General features: G+C 41.3%; 1 protein-coding gene across 1 annotated transcript; it reads left to right on the forward strand.

Annotated features, from left to right (window-relative positions):
• Positions 1–4,691: 4,691 nt before the first annotated feature.
• LOC104626661 (amine oxidase [flavin-containing]-like) lies at positions 4,692–22,175 on the forward strand (the record flags this gene model as incomplete). The annotated part of the gene is made up of 5 exons (XM_010294634.1): positions 4,692–4,826; positions 5,796–5,933; positions 18,198–18,302; positions 19,047–19,138; positions 22,034–22,175. Coding segments are annotated over 5 exons (612 nt in total), but the record flags the coding sequence as incomplete, so codon positions are not given.
• Between the last annotated feature and the right edge of the window lie 273 nt (positions 22,176–22,448).

Below are 22,448 nucleotides of genomic sequence, written 5' to 3' on the forward strand. Positions count from 1 at the left end.
AGGAATGCCTTCAGAAATAAAGTTTGTTTACACCTTTATAATCTATCCCCCTCCAAGTTGCCCTCCCTGTCCCTCATACGCTGCAGCGGAATTGGGTGTAGCCTGAAGGAGAAATAAAATCTTGCTGATGGGCTTGCTGTTACTTATCGGTTGTCTAGCCACCCAGAGAGTGACAGAAGTAGCCTATGAAACAAACAAAAAAAACCCAAATGGAAGAAGACACGAGTATCATTTAGAGAGGTACCAGAGATGCAACTTCCAATCATGTCCTTTCTAGTGAATTTTTGTGGAAAAGCTGAGGTTAAAAGGGTATTTCAGTAAATTTGCTGATTCCAGGCAGAATCAGATGGGTGTTACAAAAGTCCAATCAATTTTTAAAAAAAGTATTTTAAAATGTTTTTTAAATACTCAAATGTGTTTGATTGGAGGGCTTCATTGTAATACATACATAACGCATGGGGGTCAGATGAAAAATGTGACTCTTGTCACATTTGTGAATCCAAATGTGAGTTTGGATTCTGCCCTAGCACAGAAATTTAAGATTTTCTCTTTTAAAAAAATTATTGAAAAAATCTGAATTAGTTGTTCTCTTAATATAAGAAAGCTGTTAACGTTAGAAGTGAGGTTATAATGAAGCTGCTCAATGAAATGCTGCAATTTAAGATGTTTAGCAGGCACAGAGATATCAAACGGGAGAGAACTAAGTTGAAACGGAAGACAAAATAATTATCGTGATTATTACCTTTGAGTAAGAACTGTGTGAATGCAGAGTGCTGCACAATGGAGAAACGATTTTTTTTTTGTGGCTTGAACTTGCTTTATAAAATGCTGGGGGAGGCAATCTCTCACCAGTGTCTCTGAGTGGCTGAGGTTGGGTACCGTGTTGCCATGGTAACAGATGAAGGCTCACCCAGTTCAGCATCCTCTAAGCACAATGGTGTTTTCAGTGTGGGGCTTCAAATAAGGCCTATCATCTTTGCTTCTTTGTTGCTTGCATTAATTATCTGCCTGTCAATTCTCTGAGCAGAACTGCAGGTGAGGCTGCTTAACCATATGGTTTCTGCCATATATACACACATATGGCGCTCTGTTGCCCCTTGAAGAAAGCTGACCTGCGGTGGAAACTGGGCCCAGTTACTGTCCTCTGCGAAGTGGTGGCAAAAGCGGTTGAGCCCTTATGTTGCAGTGCAGGTCAGATTTTGTGGAAATGCTCCTGGGGAGGAGGGGAAGGTACCACTGGGTGATGCAACATTGTGCACAAAATGGGAGTTAAGACAGCATCAGTCACATTTTTGGATGAGCTTTACATTTAAATGTGGCTGTTGCCTCACTTGTGGGGAATGGGGGCAATATTAAAGAACTGCCTTTTGTTAGTGATGTGCAAGAGAGTGAGAGGTAAGCCAGAGCCAGTGCTGAAGTGTGAAACTTGTGAAGGGTTAAACTTCTCAGGAGGAGATCTTACCTCATGTATGACAGAATTTTCCAGGCTTTGCCCCACAGGCTTCCTGCACGCTCTGTTTGCGGCAAATGGAGTATTAGGCACAGAGAGGCAACTCTGACTATAACCCAGAAAAGAGGTTGTGGTTTGTAGGAGCTTCCTGCAGCAGTTTTTAGTTTCCGAAAAGCACACGTCAGCCTCGTGCCCTAATATTCAGGTGCTAGTATTAATTTCCATTTTAATGGTTTTGTTGCTGTTCCTGGTGCCTTATCTGTCCTTGTATCACTTTGGCGTGGAGCTCTCCCTCCCCAGCATCCAGGCGTCTTGCTGTTATTATAGCAACAGTTCAAGAGCCCATTTTGGGTCTTGGGTCCACCTCCAGGGGACAGGGACGGGGTGATGTGGCAGTACTGTGATTCCAAATGCACGAGATACCACATTACAGTGCGGTATTGACAGGTGGGAGTGTTGCTATTTTTGGTATCTGTCTTGCCTTGCCCTGTAGTGTGTGTGCTGTGAGACCTAATCTGGTCCTTCACGTGCCGTCTGACCCTCCTGAGCCTCTGCCGTTGCTCCTTCCACCTCTTTCCGCGGTTAGGTGTTTTGCTGAAGGAGAGGAGGAGCCAGAGTTTGGCTGTGTTCCCCGCCTTCGTCAGCAATTATCCGCGTAATTTCTTCAGCAGACTTTGGGCCACGATAGAGCTGTCGTGTCGGTGAGAGGAAGGGGAGGACAGCAGCCCTTGAAAATAAGTGGTCTGGTGGTGCTTAGTTCGGGAACCCTGGAGACTGCACCTTCCAGTATGGAGTCAAGCCCCACGGACACGTCCCTCCCCCTACAGAGGTCTGGTCTGCTGGGGGGTGGGCATGGGGCAGCGAGATGCTAACGAGCCCGATCCTCCGCTCAACATTGGTTTGGTTTTTTGTGTTTGCTTCAGTAAAGTGCTACCCATCTCTGACGGGTACCTCTGCCAATATATGGGGGGGGGAAGGAGGCGCCTGCCCCAAAGTAAAGAGTCGGGAGTAAATAGGAGGTGGGTGCAATAGGATGGGTGAAGGGTGCGCGAGGGAACAAGGAGGTGGCTCTGGGCTGACCAGCAAGAATCAGCTCTCTGGACTCGACTGGAACACAGCCATCCTTTCACAAGCTTCTCTGTCTATTCAGCTCTTGGGAATAAACTGCCGTTGTTCCCAGCGGTACTGAAATGTTTATTCATCAGATTCTAATAAAGTAAAATCTCGTCTTCCTTAATCAGTGTTGGTAACTGAATATTATTAATTGATTAATCAATACCTGTTAACATGATAAGCCAACGGAAACCTGCAGTGACAACAGCCTTCAGATTATGTATTCATTCTGTAAATTATTAATAACTACTATTGATCCTCTCCCAACTGATTAAATACTTGTCTTTTTTGAAGAGCAACTTTTTTTTTTTTTTTAAACTTTAACTGGTAAGCTTTATTTATTTAGGAGTTTTGTTGCCTGTTTTTCCTTCAGGAGCAAATATCTTTTTGCAGGTTGTTTGAAGGGGTGGTCCGTGTTTGCATGCTATGACTGTTTTCTGTATTTTGTTCTTCCTTGGTATCTTCAAATATTTGTGAGCGTAGTCAAGGCCACTGATCCAGCCACATGTTTTTGCAATATAATTTCCTCAATAAGGAAATATGGAAAAACCTTTATCAGTGTCATTACTGGTTTTCTCACTAACACTTCTGTGAAAACCCAAGATAAATAAGCCCATGAAGCTAGAAATAAAAGCAGAACAGTATGAACTTTTAATGGAAACATCTGCAGCTTTTCTTCAGAAAATATCAAATCCTTTAGATACATAGGTCTCTTCTCTTTTTTCTTTTTTCTTTTCTTTTTTTTTTTTTTTAACAGATGAGGAAACAAAGCGCTTAAGTGATTTAACTAGCACAGTGCAGCAGGTTCATTGCAGTGATGGAGACAGGACCTGGTTCTCCTAATCCCAAGCCACTCGTTGATGACCAGAACGTTCTGTAGCACCTTTAGTAGCTATCATTAATATTCTTTCTCTATCTAGGGCTGCTATATTTACTTCATTATCATTTCATTCAGTCCTGCCATGCTAGCTTCGGCCATATGTTTTTCCTACCAGCGTTTTTGCCGTTTCTTCCATGGCTGCCTTATGCTTTGAACAATCTGCTGTGACGACTTCTCAAAAACTACATGTACTAGGACACAGAGGGGAAACTGCCTTCTGCTGGTGACAAGGCAGAGAGCCAAAAAGGATAGCTAAATTCTGAAGTATGAGTGTGTCTTCTAGCCTGGCCTGTGCTGAACTTTATTCAACACATCCTATCAGTTCAGGAGGATGATGCAACCCTCTAGACTATAACTTTTGTTGCCCCACTAGAAATTCACTCACATGTGGCCAAAGAAAGAACCTCAGTTTATACAAATTTCAGGTTGCATGCTGAAGTAAAAGGCAGAGATGGTCTTAAGAAGTTGAGAGGTTGCGGACTGTGTTCCTTCCACATCGTGCACCCTTTCTATTTCCCTTCATTCCCATGGCAGCTTGACACACTTGCTGCAGGGCCTGATGCTAATATTTTCCTCTGCAATTATGAGGATTTTATGGCATCAAAACTAAAATTTGGTGTTCCCTCCTGTATTGCCATTGTTCCCTCTCTTGGTGTCTCAGCTTCAAGAATTGCAAGATAGAAATAAAAGTCCATGAAGAAAATGGATGAGGAACGAAACAATTTTTTGGGGTAGACATACCCATATTTTTTCTTCTTGTTGCCACACACAAGCACACATTCTGTCTCTTCTGAGTCATGTGTTCTTCAGGAGAAGAAACCTGTGACCTGACTGTGTGGGAACTTTGCTAATGTACTATAAAATATTCAGATCTGGAAAGCAGACACATACAAGCTTCAGGAAAACATTTGAGACTTAGGACAGTCCTAACAAAACTTCACTTCTTCCTTTTTTTGTTGGGGTTACAAAAGATTATGTGCTGATGTTAGAAAACTGTCCTCCCAAAGTTCTCTGCCTGGCTGGATGACTATCATAACAGGTGCTGGCTTATGCATCGGAAGAACTCAACACATGTAAAATTTGACCACAAACTGTTTTGATATGTGGCTTCAGTTCCATTTCATTATTGATTTTTTTTTTTAATTCTATCTCACCCTTCTAGCAAAGCGTTTGAATGAAAAATTCAGAATTTGAATGGATAGCTATATGAGTGTTTACATATCAAGTCACAAAAGCCACGGGGTATAGACAGAAGTATTCTTTAATTGTTTTTCTTTTTATCTTTCAGGTCTCTCAGCAGCCAAACTGCTGACTGAATCAGGCTTGAATGTGGTGTTGCTGGAAGCCAATGACAGGGTTGGTGGAAGAACTTTCACCGTAAGGGTAATTATCTCCAAACCTATTTATACTACATATACATGCATATAGTATATACTATACATGTGTATAATTAGGCACATATATTTATACTATACATACATCATACACTATACAAATAGTGTATATAAATGTATTTATTTGTCTTTCCTGTTAGAGGACCTACTTGAGGGAAAATTTCTAGTGCACTAGCAGGTGGCAAACTTCCTGATATTGTATCAGCAAGAGTAGGCAAAGAGTGGCATGATGGTGGGGACAGAATATTTCCATGTGATCTGCAGGATCTGGAGTCATCAGTCCTTTCCTCTGGGAAGAACAACATGATTAGCTAAGTTTCAAAACAATTTCCCGGAGAGAGACACTGGAGAAATCTCTGTGAAAAAACACCCATAAAGCCAACCACGCCATGAAGAGCCTTGAGCTGAACCGTAACAAGCCCCGTGAGGACTGACGTAGGCTAGAGGAATGGCAGGGGTGGCTGGGAACTAGAACCAGCATGTCTCCTTTCCCTCCCTACCTTCTGCCCTACCTTGACCTGGGAGACCCCCTCCCACTCTGCTCGTTAGAAAATCTTACTTGTGCTACTTCCTAGTACAGTCTGTTTTGAACGAGTCGTTGGCAAGATGCCTGACTGAGGAAGAACTACACGGATGTCTCTGACTCTGTCCTCCTCTCCCTGCCTGTCAGGCTCTTTCCTCTTGTGCTTGTTAAGGCTGTAATGTAACAACAGGCCAGCTAAGCTGGTTATGAACTTCTTATCTGAGATTCTCAGTAACCACCACCTCAGAACTCTGCCAAAGAATTGAAGTTTTCCATGGGGAGAGGAATCTTGGCCAAAATGCTCTGGGAGTGTTTCATTTAAAGAATTCCTCTGGGTTGCTCTTAACTTGTGTGCTATTTAGAAAGGGCTTATCTTTTTTTAATGCTTTTTTTCCCCCCTCCCCTCCTTTTTGTGTGTTGTGTGTGATAAACTAGAATAAGCAAGTTAAATATGTGGACCTTGGAGGAGCTTACGTGGGGCCAACACAAAATCGTCTCCTGCGGTTATCTAAAGAGTTAGGAATAGAGACGTATAAAGTGAATGAAGTTGAGCGCCTGATACACCATGTCAAGGTAAGATGCTCTCAACCGTGCTGCTGTAGACAGGCAAGTTGTAGCGATCTCATTTCTCATTGTTTCCCATCCATGCTACAGTAGAGTATACCTGTTTAAGTATGCATCATCTGGGTTTTTGGAGAAAAATAAGTATGTTGGTACAAATTACTATATGCATACACATCTACATGTGTACCCTGGAGACACATCCTGTTAGCTGATGCCTTGGTTCAGGTCTGAGCTCGTAGTTAAAAGCTCTCAGAAAGCTTCGTTGTTTATGAACAGTAAAACTGTGACTCTTCTGTACAGGTCAGCTCTCATATACACTGCCCAAGGTGTCTGAAAGTCCCTTTCAGAGGTCCTAGAAGTATCTTCAATCAGGCCGAAAGTTTCTCAGGATGAGCTTCCTAAACCAGTGGCAATTATTATCCTAATTGAAAGAAACGTGAGAAGTTAAGTCTGGTTTTGCTGATGGACAAACTAACATGCAGAGTAGTAAAAGGCATTGCAGTAGTAATTGCAAAAGGCTCGGGGAGTCAAACGTTCTTGTGGAGGCAGATCCAAACATTCTGTTCACGATCTGAAACAGGACGGCGATGGCAAAGCTGTTAAAAAGCCCATGTATTCTCAGTATTTGTAACTATGCTTTCTCCAAAAGAGCATCCTTTCTCCTTTCCTGATATAGAGCAGTGTTGCACTCCCACAGCAGGGAAACTCTCTATGTTAGTCCTGAGGAAATTAACATTGAGTTTCATTATGTGCTTATGAAAAGCCATTGTGCAATGACTGGCAAAATATTTGTTAGGTAGTAGTTGGAGTTTGATCAAAGGTTAAAGAAAACATTGACAGATTTAAAAACAGCAATAGAGAAAAGGTGTTCTGTCATACGTTTTCCAATATTTTTTTCCACTCAATTCTTACAAAAAAAGAAGTGTGTTCTCGAAGTAATTTGCTATGGTGACTGTCCACAATTACTTCTGCTGTGGTAGAACTGATGGTTACATCCACACTGTTCTGTTTCATGTGCCTCTGGTGTCATCCTCAAAGCCAAATTTTCTGCTTGTTTACACTATTTAGCTTTCAGAGTCTCCTCAATAACAATGGGAGGTCCTGCCATGAGAGCAGACCTTAATGGTAGAAAACAATTGACATGACCAGTCAGACTGACCAGCTGTTAGGACAGCCTTGCTGTCCTACCATGGGGGCATTCCAAAATGCTGCTAGAAGTCACTGAAGCCAAAGCTGAAGCTGACATGTGGGCCTGATTTATTGTCAGCAGCTAGTCAAGCATGGCTGCTTGTTTGGTAAGCCAGACCCCATTGTCTTTTAGGATCTCTAGCAATCAGCTTGTGGGGGGATACTGGTATTACTATGCTGGTTGAAGTAGTCTTTTTGTTTTCCAACAGCCTTTTAGAGTGAGGGGAAATGGAGTATGGCACAAAAGTAGAAGTTTGAGCTTTTGCCAGGGACAATCTGTCTTTCCCTTGACCACAAGTGTCTTATGTAAGTTGCCAGAGGTTGTGCATAGCCTTTTACTGTCATCTACGGGTACCTTTTAGCCCAGGGTCGTGAGTGCTGGTCTGAGTCAAGGCTCTTGGCTTTCCTCCCTACACAGCACTGACAGGACTTGCTGGCAGTCAGGGACGTATCCCAGGCTGGCAGAGAGGGGCAAGCCTTGGCTTTGTCTGTATGTTGGGTGAGGGAAGGGTCTTGAATTGGGACACAAAGGCATTGGAACAGAAGTCCAGAGAATCTATACAGTAGTATGGCCTGTATCCAGAAATCCAGAGGTGGAGGAAGCCACTCTGCTCCTGGAGGCATTCAAACCATCCAAGCCTGGAGATACAGAGTGCTTGCTACTTTGGTTAATGTCTACATCTGTGCAAACAGATCCTGGGGGAGCTGTGAGGAAGGCTGAGGGCCCAGGCTTCCTCTAGCACTCAAGTGCCTGTGGTAAGATCTACTGAGAGGTGCTCATAAATGACAAGTTATGCCCTTACATATGCCAGGGGGATGGAGCATCCATGGCAATTTGATGCAGGCAAGTGGCTCGGTCTGAGTGCTGGGAGGCACGTGCGAGATCAGCGCTGTGCCTTGTGCAGAGCCATGGAAAAAGCTGCCCTGGAAGGGACCCTTGGAGGTTCCTACTCCACCCTAGGCTTGGAGCAGTGTCTGCTTCCTTGTTAGGTCAGGCTGCTTGGGGCCATTCCCAGGCAAGTGTTGAAAGTCTCCAAGGAGAGAGATCCCACCTGCTGGCTGAGGTGCTCCCAAGGCATGCTAAGAGCCTGCGGGTTGGATTCGGGCAGAATTTGTAGGCTCAGGGCTCCCAATGTGGCTGCCCACAGGAGAGCTCCTGAAGAGAGGAGGGAAGAGAAGTGTGTGCCAGGACTCTCTGGTAGCCAAGCATGAGTTGGAGAGAGGAGATATTCTACAGTCAGTAGCACCTCCTTTGACTCTCCTAATTTAATTCATCTTAAATCTTTTATTTCCTTTTTGCTTCTGTGTTTATACAACTGTGGAAAAGTATTAACATAGTTGAATTACTCACAGTTAAATAATTGGAACATGAGCACTATAGGGTAGGTATATGCATTGTTGTGTGGCCAAATCCATGTAATAATCTTCAGCCTTTGGCATTTCATGTACCTGTAATAAATTCCTTACAGGTCTCTCCCTTTCAGCCATGTGGCTTGCCCATGCTATCCCTGCGAATGGGCAACGCTCTCGTGTGCTCCCTGAAATCTAAGCGGTACTCTCAAGTCATAGTTTGCAAAACAGATTCCAAAATATACAAAGGTCTGTTGCCCCTGCGTGAACTTGAATTCACATGCTGATCCAGGCTTTGTGACTGTGGCCAAATATAATTAAATTCTGGACCACAAAATTCTCTGAACCGAGAGGGGCAGTGGAACCTGAAGGTTTCAATTTTTGTCTCACTACATAATCAGGCATCACAGTGCATCTTGTAAAATCAGCTGCTGTTCTTACATATACCCAAAGGCAAAATCAAGTCTTTCATAGTTAATTAAATTCATTTTAGAGTCTTTTTAATACAAGTAATATATGCAGCTTCTTTGTACTACAAAATGAAAAGAATGCATTTTGTTGATCTTTGGGTGGGTCTTTGCTAATTAGGCTTTACCAACTTGATTGGATTGTGTGGTTTTTTTCCTTCTTAATCTTTTTTTAATGTCAGGTTCTATTGTGAGTTTATTTTTGGTCTCACTTATATTGTGTGTGACATCTTCACAGAAACTCCAAATTACATTTTTTGCCCTACTTTTTTTTTTCTTTCCCTCCACTTGTTAAGCAGCCTTTTTCATGGTCTTTGAAAGGAGATTAGTATGTTCTTTTCATTTCTGTAAACACTGGTTCATCAGCCTTAGTCAGAAAATTAGTATAGCTCTGTAAGTAGTATTTGGTAGGCAAATTGCTGCCTGAACAGCATTGCTTTTCAATAGCGTAACTGAAGTTAGGTTCATAAATCCAGATTTAAGAAGCAAAAGCAATGAGAAGTCATCATCTTTTAACAGTCCTCCCATTGGAGTGATAGGCAGATGGAAAACACTTCTTAAAATAGTATAATTTTCCTAGTTACACTGTTACACAGTATTTAGCTGCCCAAGAGAAGATTCAGGGCCTTACCTTAGCTAGGTAGATTTGCAACTTTTGGCTAGTGGTGGTTATTTCCTCTTCAAAGTGACAGCTTTCATCTTAGAAAAACAAAGCAAAGTACATATAGTCCAGGTAATTTTTACCTTTGCCATGTAACCGTCCCTGGAAAGAAGTGTTGAAATACGAAAACGTGTCAATTACTGTGAGGGTTTAACGATCAATGTATTTTCTTTGTTAGTTCAAATTGCACTTCACTTCTGTGCAGTCCCAATAGCTGTGCAAACTTCCTGCATTTTAAAACACAAATTTACCAATGTTGTCAAATATAACGCAGGTTCCTTTGCTAAGTAAGGTAACAGTGGAACTGGTTTAATCTGCTACCCTAAACAACATTTCTTTGTATGACTGGTTTACCAAATTATTATTTTTAGAACTTGATTCTTTCATATACAGTAATGATGATCTACTCTTTGTCCTGCTGTGGTGACAGCTGAACATCCTCTGATCCCTTTTTCACTGGTGGAGGGCTACAAGACTCCTTACTGGCTCCATCAGACCAGCAAAGCTTGTTTCTCAAAATACAGTCATTTGTCTGTGGTAGCTCCCCCACTGTCATTGATGCTTCTTGTCATTTTTTTTTCCAGATGTTTTTTCCACCAGAACTTTCTATAGGATAATGCCATGATCCTTCCTGGAATTTCCCCAGATCATAGCATCATTGCTAGAGAGTGGTAGTAACACTAACTCCTTTTCATCTCTGTGTCATCTCATTGCAGACTGCGGGTAGTGCTAACAGCTGGCTGAGGCAGCTGGCCGTTTTGGCAGTGTGTTGCACCTGAAGCATTCCTCATGTGGTTATAATTGAGATAAGTCCTGCTGGCTGTTGCCTTAGCACCAAAAGGCACGCTTGGCATCGTGCACACCCGGGGGGGTCTTCCAGGTTTAAAATGGTGGGTGAAACATGAAACGTTCCCTCCCTTGTCGCCGGACGGGTTCTTGACAGCGACTTGCCAATATCTGATTACCTCAGTTAAGCTCTCCGTAAGAGGATGGGTTCTTCGTACTCATTCATCTGCCAGCAGCACTGGCTAGCGGTGTCTGAGTGCAATGTCATGCCCTCGTCAGGTTTAGCACCCGTTTCATACCACTATATAGAGTCGGCATCTCTGGGGAGAACGCTGATGTGAACCCTGTCTGCAGCGCGTCACTGAGGGTGAATATTTAGTCTTATACATGCAATACTTTTAACCAGGACCACAAATCTGCACGAATGTTACCGGATTACATAGTGATTGACAATAGATCTGCAGAAAAAAACTTTACAGCCCTCTTGGGTGTCATTCATTTACAGCACTATTCTGCTTATTAAAATGCAGTTTTCTGTGGTCTTGTTCATGAATAAAAAATATGATGGTCGTGTTGTATTGGGATTTAATTAGCAGCTGGGTAAGCGACTACTGTATCTAAAGTTATAGAATTTAGTGGTGTTTCTTCAGTGCTATCAGTGATATACGCGCTGAAGCTAAGCAATATGATTTATTTAAGCTTTTGACCTGCTTCTCTGCAAATCTAAGGGCAGTATCTCCTGGCATAGTTTGTAGTATAGAGCATAGCAGCTTAAATGGATTTTTGAATCACTAGATAAAAGTGCTTTCATTTGTCTTTGTATATCTTGATTAGAGTGTGGTCGGAGAATGAAAAGACTGTGAGACTCTCAGTCACCATCAAATTAAGCGAGGCGAAATGGCATCACATCTTTTGTTTTTTCCCCTTTTTGCTGACAATTTGTAACCAAGAACTTGGGGAACTGAGAATAATACATCTGCGTTTTTAAGAAGCTGGGCATCTGGTGTCTTGAAAAGGAAGCCAAGTAAATTCGAAGATGCTTAAATTGCTATGGGGCCTTGGTAGTTTCACGTGTCATTACTGGAATGCAGATCTATGGTATTTTAACTCTTTACTAGATACAAGGATGCAGGCATTCATAATCGCACTCGCTGGTAGCCTCAAGAGTGAGTCTGAGGTTTGAATAGGCTAAGGTTGGTGACAGCATCTTCCAGACTCCGACAAGGGATGTCCTTCCTCCACGCTGTGAATGAAGAGCAGTCATTGGCAGGAGTATAGGGAAGGCTGGTCTTGTTTCGGTCTCGTTGTACCTGCCCTGTAAATAAAGGGGCATCTTCCCTTTTTTGTGCCAGCCGTCTGGCAGTAATTGCCAGCAGGAAGTTCATAATTAGGCCTTTTTAATTAAAAGGTGGATAATACTTGTATTACAGCAGCCTAAAAGAAGCAAGATCATGTACAGCAAATCTGCCAAGTGATCTCTGTCAAAGGGGACTGTAACGCAAAGTCTTGCAAGGGATGTTTATTGATTGAGAAGATTGACTGGAAGACTGGCAGCTGTGACCTAATGGTAGCATGAGGATGAAAGTAGTAAGAAAAATGAACTGGAAATAAAGTATGCATTTCTTAATTAAATCTGAATGGAAAGAAACTTCCTTAGTCTTAGCCCTCCCAGACTCCAGGGTCTGTTCCCTAGGAGATAAGGAAAAGGAGCTGTGCTCCAACCTAGCTTATTTAATGTGGGCTCCTGAGAGAAAACCTTCAACTGCATCTGATTGTAAGAACTGATTTTTGTTCCCTTTGAGGAGTTGATTGAGGTCTACAGAAAACCAGAATTAGAGAAATGTGTATTTCATACAGGAATAGCTGACTGAGCATACTGGGTTTCACACGTCTGTAAAATTCGATGAAAGGTTTAATTATTTTTTTTTTTTAAGGTAAGAAATTTAATAACCTGGAGTATCTCCAAAACAAAACTAGTGAGCCCAATGTTACTTTCTACTCTAAAGACGATGCTTTACTTGTGAGAGAGCATGTGTGCCCTGTGTGCTTGGTTATGTTATCTGTGGGCAGAGCTCATGTGATGGCTTTCTCCCAAATGAAACTCCTCTTTTCTCCTGTTTTCATTTATTTTTGCCCATTTATCTGCTTTTGGGAGGGGAAGGAGGGTTTTTTTTAAAGACTAATTCTAGAAATACTGAAAAGTTTTCTATTGATTTTATCCACTTTGGCAGGTTTAATTCAGGTGTTGAAAGATGTGCACAGGCCCAGTTTCAAAGATTATTTAGAACCACAGTCCCTATAAATCTGTGCTTCATAAGACACCTGAATGCTTTTTGTAAAGGTGCTTTTTATTGTCTAAAACCAAAAAATCCCGTTCTAGTAGGAAGGAGACTTAGTTAACTCTTTTTCTCAGCTGATGGGAAAAAATAGTTATATTTGCTTTTAAATTCAGAGCAGAACCTCCATTTCCCTTTCTAAATCAGTTCAGTGTTGCTGTTTTTCTCATTCTGCCTTTTTGCAAATAAGACAAGTATTCCAGCGATTGTATGACTGATGTTGTGGCAGAGTGGAGATGGACTTTATTTCTATAATATGGCAGAAACAAATTGTTCCCAATTAGCTCCTTTCCTTTTCAGGATGCATGTTTCAAGCCAGTGTGTCTGGCTATGCTTAAAATGGAATTACTTTTGCTGACAAAATTTCACAACACACTTTGGCATCCACAGCTGATGATCTCAAACTAGATATTGAAAAATATTGGGAGGATATTTTGGCATGTCTTAATATTGTAGCTTTTCACCATTAGTTATCCAGGTTTTCTTGTGCTGCATTTAAATTTTCTAACCTATAGATCTTTTTACCTTTAGGATATCTTTTAGGATAGTAAACAGCTGAGCATATGAGCTCCTGAATAGTTTCTCAAAGAAGGGAACTTCAATGAAGCTCAACACTGTTACAGTTTTCTAAGTAAGCCTGTATACCCCTTTCAGCTTGGTCCAGCTAGTTGTCATGTTTTATTGAGAGTTACGATTACACAAGAAGTTTAGTCCCAAAGACACATATTGTTAGATGCTATGGATTAAAAAGAAACCCAAAAAACACCTCCACAAACCAAGCCAAAAGCAGTTTTCCACAGGGAAGCGGATGAGAAACTGAGTATCTGAGACAAGTACTGAGTTACACCCTGAAGTGATGCTTTTCCGTTTGTCGTTTTTCCTTCTCACGACGTTGCATCTTACTGTTTCTGTGCTTTATACGGATGGCGTTACTAGGATTTTAAGTTGAGAGAACAAGGTGTATGTGATGTACCAGTGCTGTGAATCAGCAGAGGGCACTACGTGCCTATAAACCCGTATAACTGAATTAACATGCAGAGTGACATCTTGGTGAAGTTAGCATCAGTTACTCCAAGGCTTAGACGATGTAGCTGAGGGAGTATCTGTGCTCATTCAGCGATGCACAGAATGCACCGCACCATCTCGTTTCTTCCAGTGAAAGCTGACTGTATTTATAAGATGTTTATACTGTTCTATAAAAAAATGCATGGATCGTTGGCACCAGGGGCTTCAGTTCACAACATTGCATCCCACTTTGGCGCTACCTGGGTACGTAATGCTTAGGGAGTATGAAGGTGTCTTATGCCTGCAAAAGCAGACCTTCTCCTGACATCTCACTCTGCCTTGAGATACTGATGATATGTCCTGGCAGAGCGTCTCCTTTCTCAGCCAACCGTTCGCTCACTCTCACCCTCCCAGGAGAAAGTGTGTGGGATCCGGTCCCTGTGCCCTCCCAGCTGCTGGGGCTGATATTCAAGGGGCTGCTGATAGTTGCCATGCTGTGGTTTTTTTCCCCCAGTAATAACCCACTTCTTTATGTCAACTATTGGACCTGAAACAGAGCTGATATATGCAGAAAGTTTATTTCTCTACTACTTATATTACACAGGTCCAGTGTAACTAAGCCAAATGTTGGTTGATGTGAGACAGATGGATGAGAAAATCTATTGGCAAATGTAATATTTGTGACAAACACTGGATTTCTCATTTCCCTGTTTGTTTATTCCTGAGACAGCTGGGTTACTTGAATTTCCTGCCTATAGTTTCAGCTGTTTCAGTATGCTTTAGCCCATACTGCAGCAACAACCTTTCTAAGCAGCAAGGGACTCACACAATAGCAGGTAGACCTCCAGTTGCTGATGCTGATGTTCTGCTTTTGGAAGCATTGCAAGTGGCATCATGAAACAGTTCATAAAAATATATGTATGTCTGTATTAAATACCACTAAGCCCTTAAAAAAAGTAGGAAATACTTCTGAGCATTATAGTATTGGCATTGAAATATGTCAAATGATCAGAATGAGTGGTTATTATTGCTGGTTTTATACTGCTTTGATTTAGATATAAAAATATTTGAAAAGGAAATGTTTTGTGCATATTTGGCTCATGCTTTTCATCTACGTCGTGTTTTTCTTTAGAGATTATACAGCTCCAGGAGGTATGGAGAATGCTATTCCCATTAATACGATAGAAATAGGCAAATTTTGCCTAAATATCAATAAGGTGGTTGTTTTTGCAAAAGTGCAAGTTCATCAGAAGTAGAACTGGAATGTTTCAGTTTGTTGGAAACTACTCAAGAGCTCTGCACATTTCTTCTTTGGTGTTTCTATTTTTGTTTCTGTGTAGAGCTCAGCCTTGCAGTTTTTTCTCAAACAAAATTCTGGTTGACAGCTTCTGGAGTTTTGTCTGTGTAGGAAATAAGGATCAGGCCTTAGGTAATGTCTTAGGAGCTCTTGAAATAACTTTCACAGGAAACTCCCTCACTTTTATGATTGTTTTTTTTTTTTTCCAGGTTGAAGTTTGTTCTTGTGCTTTATGAAACTTGTCACCCCAGATTTCTGCACAAGAGTCGTACCCAAGTATTCCCTTTCAGCAGTTCAAATGCAGTGAAATAGAAGAATACTAAAACAAAGATATGTTTTGTGTGTCTCAGCTGTGCACTCATGAGGAAGCACCACAGGGAATTCATAAGACTCGAGTTAACTCAGAGGGGATAACTCAGTTAGGATTGCCTCTGGCAGAGCAGGAAGCTCTGAACAAAATCAATAATTAGAATAACCGATTCTGATGCTGTCCTGGTTTTCTTGAGCACAGCAGCATACGTGTTTCATAAATCTAAATCTGGGAAATGCTAGGGACTTAAAACCAAACCGATGGACTCCGTCTCTGGAATACCTACACGGTGTTTGCACTAGTGAAGGGTGACTCCAGTGTTCAGAAGAAGGCACAGTAAAACTGACTTCTTGCTGCCACAGGAGTTAGTTATGGGATTTTAATGTGCCCAAAAAGGCACATTACCAACAAGGTTCAGATGTTACCAGCTGGGACAGGAAGGTACTCAGTCTGAGAGCTTTTGCTGCTCTTTCACAGCCCTTTGGCAGTGGAGTACAAAAGTGTGCCCCAGTTTGAATTAATTTCATGTTAAGAGGTTCCCTAGTAGTACCTAAATGTCCATGTTGGGACCAAATGCTTCTGATGAACCAAACTTGCTGAGTTCATCTGCATCTACAGGGATATGTTTTCCTGATTCCAGTTTAACATATTTTCATATGGTTGAGTACAAGAGCTGTAGAAATGCGCTTTTGTTCCATGCTGGATGAAAAAACCCTACCCCCTCCATTTTCTGGAGTATTTGTGAACATGTGATGTAATGTTCATTCTTAAATTGGAAATGCTAAGTTTTCAACCTTGGTACCTCTGGCTCATGAAGTGACTCAGGATCTAGTCTGGCTGTGACTGAAAATCTTTTTTATGTTCTGGCATTTTACAATGCATAATTTCTCCTCAAAAGCACTGCAAAACGAAATTGTTGTTTTGTAGCTACTTCTTCATATGTCCATGTACCAAAGAATCGATTTCTTTCCTCCCACACTTCGCTTTCTTCCTGACTTTCATTACCTTGGTGTTTCTGACAAGGATTCTGTGAGAGTCCTGTGTCTGTACACAGACTAGGTGAAAAAAACAGTTGTTTCTTCACTTTCTCTAACCTCTTGGGGTTTTTTTTGTAAACTAATTTTCTCTTATTCTTGTCCTTTGGTTTGATTCTTGGCCTGACTGCTTTCTAACTATCTCTCACTTTGAATCAAAAATCCTCAAAGTTACTAGCCAGCCTTTTTCAAGTTTATATCTCATTTTTTTATTTCTGGACCAAGTTTTGAGTCTTTCAGGATCCCTTCGTCCCCTTTTGCTGTCTCTTCTGGTGCTTGCAAACACCTGCAGGTTTGGATAATGTGTTCTCTGGCCCTTCTTTCACATCATTAATAAAGAGGCTAAATCAAATCGAGCCTGACACTTCTTTGAGTAAGTGGTCTTTGGATACTTCTCGTCAACAAGACCCAGTGTTGTTGTTGTTACCTGGTTCTAAATATGAAATCTTGATGCAATATATCTTTTGGAGCCAGTGTAAATATATATTTTTAATGATGGATTGATGTGTCACTGCATCAAATACCTATTAAAAGTTAGTACTTCTACCAATTGACATTCATTCTGATGCAGTGCCCACTTAAATACATAATTTAATATAAGCTTTGAAGAATCAGCTGTGACACACAAGATGGCCTTTATTGTTTATCTATTTTATGGAGTCCAGACTGCATTGTGAAAAAATGAGTAACCACATAATGCTAATGAGCATTTCTTTATGGATTTTTAAAGCTGTTAAACTGCCATCCATATTGTCAGCCAGGGAAATCCCATGTAAATAAAAAAGCTCTACAAATTACCTGTCTTCCACTCTTAATTCAGCTAGACTTTCTGAATATCTAGTAGTGGAGATAGAGATATAGAAAATCTAACTATTAAATATATAATGATGTAATTAGAACATTTGTATTGGCCATACTATCACTCTCTGGAATTTATGGCCAGAGGTGTTGGATTGGAAGAATAAGTCGTTATTAGGAAATGCTACATTTTCTGCAGGGCTGGGGATTTTTAGGTTAGCTGGAACCACTTTTTTCCAGGAAGGTCTCCTGAGCTATGATTATAGTATATAATAAAGCTCATCACAGCTGCTTTTGTCTGATTTTTGAAAGACACCTCCCCTCCCAACTAAATGTAACTAACAGTTCAGTCTTTTCATGAACATTTAGGAGAAAAAAAGGTAACATGTTTCTCTTTCTATAACAAATAGCCAGTTTTTCATCTCAGTTGAGCCAGTGCTGTTCTATCTCATTTTTTTGGTCCAGCCTTAGTGACTCTACTGCAGGGTATTAGTGTTGGCTGGGAGTGCCCAGTATATCTTCAGCTTTGAAGATACAGGGCAGTATCCGTTCTGCACACAACTGACAGAATTTAACTGTGTATCACACTTAAGTTGCACATGTAGAATAATAGGAACACAGAATGGTCAAGGTTGGAAGGGACCTCTGGAGGTCATCTCGTTCAACCCTCCTGCTCAAGCAGGGCCACCTAGAGCCAGTTGCCCAGGACTGTGTCCAGGTGGCTTTTGAATATCTCCAAGGATGGAGACTGCACTATCTCTCAGGGCTACCTGTGCCAGTGCTTGGTCACCCTCACAATGAAAGTGTTTCCTGGTGTTCATATGGAAGCTCCTGTGTTTCATTTTGTACCCGTGGGTTCTTGTTCTATGTGTGCACACAGACATGATCTGTCAGAAGCTGTCACATGTATTTGTTAAATTTGTGCTTTCTTCCAGTGAACACTTAACCATTTGATGCAGCTTCCCCCCCCATGCACATAGAAGCCATGATTATGGTTGTATTTAGTTTTTATGATGTTTTTGTTTGTTTTTCATCTTGTAGGGTAAGTCTTACCCCTTCAAAGGTCCATTCCCTCCTATGTGGAATCCGCTGGTCTACCTGGACTACAACAACCTGTGGAGGACCATGGATGAAATGGGAAAGGAGGTATGGTATGAAGAATTGCAGCTGACCAGCTCAGCTTTGTCTCTATAAGGGGCAGAGTGAAGATGGGTCTAGGATGTAGATAGGCCAAGCTGCTTTAGCTTGAACAAACCTGGTGCTGCCAAGAGCAGCATCGTGCCATGCATTTTGGTAGGCACGATGGTTAGAGCACATGTTATATGGGGCATCTTGGCAAACTTTTCTTAAGGCCGTGCTGCCAGGCTGTCTGCATTCATACCTTCATTTTTCTGGATATATGAACATTAGGATTTATGCATGTAATTTTTAGCACTTCACCTGACGATTGGGTAAGCGATATTTTAAGTGGCTTGTAGACCTCAAACGTACACCCTTCTCCACCCTCAAATTCCGCTCAACCATTTTAGTTTGTTACCAGTAGTGTGTGTTTTCCACTGACTGAGCTACAAGACTTTGAGAAGAGGTTGCAGTTACTTGCATAGATGAATGGGCGAGATACGGAATAACTCAGAGACATTCTGCAGCACTTTTTTGCCTTTCTAGGCAAAGTTCTTAACTCTAAAATTATTCTCTATTCTTAAATCTAAAAGAAAAAATCTTAAACAACAAAAAACTAAAAGCATTCTCTGTTAAGTTCACTGTACTACCTGCCAGGAATTTGTAGGCTGAATTACCGTGTAGAGTTGAGATTGTGATTGTTTGTGTGTGTTGTCTCTTTCTAATGCCACTCATTCATTTGCTGATGAATGCTCTTTTATGTCTCCTTAGATTCCCAGTGAAGCCCCATGGAAGGCTCCACATGCGGAAGAATGGGACAAAATGACTATGCAAGATTTCATAGATAAAATTTGCTGGACAAAGTAAGAAACTCTTTAATATGAAATATAATAGCTTATACTTGTATACCTTGGAGCTCCAAACAGGTGTTACTGCTTTGCAAACAGATATAACTATCTCTAGACTATAGCCTTTTTAAAGAAACAGAGTGAGAAAATCTTGTAATAATGGGCCACAACACCTGTCAGCACACGCAGTACATTCTGTTATATTTCCATAACTTTTTAGCCTAAAATAAAGATAAAAGGAAAATGTATTTGGGGTGGGTTACTTCTGAAGACATAGGTAGTATCTTTATTTGTTATATGCGTTTTCCCTCTCTTTACTGTGTCTTTAACTTTTAAGAGAAAAATGCTCTGGCTATAGCAGGTGTTTGAATCAAACTTTTAATGGAACAACACACATTTATTCTGTGCTGGACCAGCTGATTTTACCAAAGTGCTATAAAAATAACATTTGTCTTGAAATAACACTAAATCACTTTAACACCCACCATGCTGTTGTTTAACTGCTGCACTGTATACCACCCAGGGAAACTGAAAATGCTTCCTGTTTTTATGTATACATCAAAGCAATTTTTCTTTACTTGCCGTTCAACAATAGTTTGATTGGTTTTCTTCACACTGAAGCAAAAAAAACCCCAACATTAATCCTGCCTTGCTGTAAAGCAGATTGATTTCTACAGCAGCCTCTTCAGAACCGCTAAAGCACCCGACACGCGGCTGCAGCGAGCCTGCACGAGCTTGGTGCAGAAGCCTGTTAGCACCCACTGAAGCTGGGACTGTCGTGGACAGGGGCATTTTTCCAGCTTCAGCCAGCCTCTAGAGAGCAACATGGTCATTGTTAATGGACAGGAGGTTCTTGTACAAAAGATTCTAGTCTTCTGGCTGTTTTGCTTCAACAAGAGTGACAGTTATACAAAAGCATATAGAAAGCCTTTCTCATTTGTATTGCTGTCCCCGTTCAGTAAAACCAAATAGAAATGTATGCTGGTGGTTCTGCTGGCCATCTGAACCACTGTGTTGGTAAGGGACTATACAAGTTAGGAAAACGCCATGCAGTAGTAGTCATTCAATATCCAATAGCTCATGTAACTACAGTCACGTTTTTTCAAATTCTGATGGAATAAGACTTGACATTTTACCTGAATGTTGGCATAACTGTCAGCCTCCCTTAATTCCAAGATGCTTTTCGGATTTTATGTGTGCATCTGGGCTTGACTTGCCCAGTTGTTCAAGGTTTGGGTAACCTGCCATAGAAACTTCCAACCCTGGAAGGTATCGATCCAGAAGGGTAATCTTCTGCTATTCCCTCTCACCTAACAGACTGTACAGATTTGCTTTTAGCTAGAGTTGCATGCTGGAAATACCCCGAGTGCTCTTGGTTGAAATCATACTGCCATTTTTAGGTAAAACACCAGGAGAAACTGGGGAACTGAAATGCTGGAAAGCAATGGGAGAAGGCAGCAGAAACTAGGAGAGTTTAACCACCATCTAATAGCTTCTGCTTATGAAATATTAACAAATATATATACTAATTCTCTCATTAGACAAATTATCTCTCAGTTGATCATATTTTACAGTATGTAAATTTTACAGACAAAAATTGATAAATATTTTCTGTATTATTTTTGACTGTCAAGAATGGAGCCAGAATGCACCCATATTTCAGAAAACGGATCAGCTTTTTACTTCAGTGAGACTTTGCATTTTTAGAAAGGACAGAAGATGCCTTTTTTCTATATAGATCTACAGCTGTTTGAAACAGTAACTGTTTGAGTTACGCTTTTCACTGTTTGGGTTTTTTTGGTGTTTTTTTTTTTTTTAAAGTTCGAAGACTGAAACAGGAAAGAGGCAACTAGAAGCGGATTTTGTACTGGCTCTGAAGTTATCGATTACCTGATGCCTGGTGTATGAAATACCTATAGAATCTCAGTCCCTGTCAGTCACAATTCAGTTAAGCTGAGCATCTCCTGGTCCTGTCCATGTCCCTTTGAAGTCCTCCTCACAGTGAGGGCAGAGGAAGCATTTACTTCTAGCAGGAGGAATGTTTCCCTGAGCCTTAATTAACTCTGTCTGAGTGTACCCGAAAATCTTGTACAGGTTTATACAGTAATTTTCAGTAGAGCTGTTATGAAAGCACCAACTGAAGGACATAAAGCAGTGACCCTTTTTCAGACACAGGCCACTTTTCCACTTCTGTGTTCATCACCACTGGCTATGAGACCACTGTTTAAAATACTGAGTTGAGCAACCAAAAGTATCCTTTCCCTTTTCTTGCCAGACTTTTGCATGAATGTGTATATGCTGTCCCTTCACTTAAGGGTTCCTACTTACGTTTCTTTCCTTGCTGTGTTCCAGCTGCAGCAGCCTCCCTGAGCGCAGTGAGGGGACACTGACTAATCCAGAGAGTTTAGATAATTAGCTTAGACAAGATCCCTAACTTTTTTATGGCAAGTGTTGAATAATCTCAATGCTGGGTGCTTGAGGAACAGGCATTCATCAGGTGCGGAGCTGCAGATCTTGTATGTAACCCAGGAACCATGGGAGGATATGGTGGTTCTGGAGTCCAGTGAAGACAGGAGAGCTTGCTTCCCTTAATCCCGAGTCTATGATGACAAGATAACTTTGCATTAGTAGCATAAATTGACATAAGCTTTCATGGGCTCTTGTGTCTCCTGTAGCCCTAATTTGGCTGCAACACAGCAGTGCTTGATTAACTTCTTTTTTTTTATGCAGGGTTACTTGAAAACTGTTGCATAAAAGGAATTGATAGTTTCCTACTTCACCTGAAATTAAGCAGTCCTTTGCCCTCAGTGAAAGAAAAGGTTGCCAAAGACAGTCTCTCCACTACTAAAGAACAATCTTGTCACCCTTCTTCAGTTTTTAAATTAACTCATTTTCTTGTCTTTGTTGCAGTGCTGCCAAGAGTTTTGCAACTCTGTTTGTGAATGTGGATGTCACTTCTGAACCCCACGAGGTTTCTGCCCTTTGGTTTTTGTGGTACGTGAAGCAGTGTGGAGGGACAGCAAGAATATTCTCAACGACCAACGGAGGACAGGTACTGTCAGCCATCACCTTCTGCAGCTTGTGGCAGGCCCTGTTTTAACTTGGTTCTTTTGCTTGTTTATTTTAGTTCAGAGGGCCAACTGAGACATCCGTGATTTTGAGCCAGTAGCATATTGATAACTAGTTCTATTCTTTTATATGTTTATTTGGATCTTGCAAAAGTAGTGTTGAAGGCTGTTCCTGTGCTGAAGGCATTGGCCCAGGTATCAGTAGATTTGTATCTGTTCCTGACTCTGGCTTCTTTTTGGGCTCTGGTTAGAACACG

Source organism: Phaethon lepturus, unplaced genomic scaffold, assembly GCF_000687285.1.
Source record: "Phaethon lepturus isolate BGI_N335 unplaced genomic scaffold, ASM68728v1 scaffold48749, whole genome shotgun sequence".
Classification (NCBI taxonomy): domain Eukaryota; kingdom Metazoa; phylum Chordata; class Aves; order Phaethontiformes; family Phaethontidae; genus Phaethon; species Phaethon lepturus.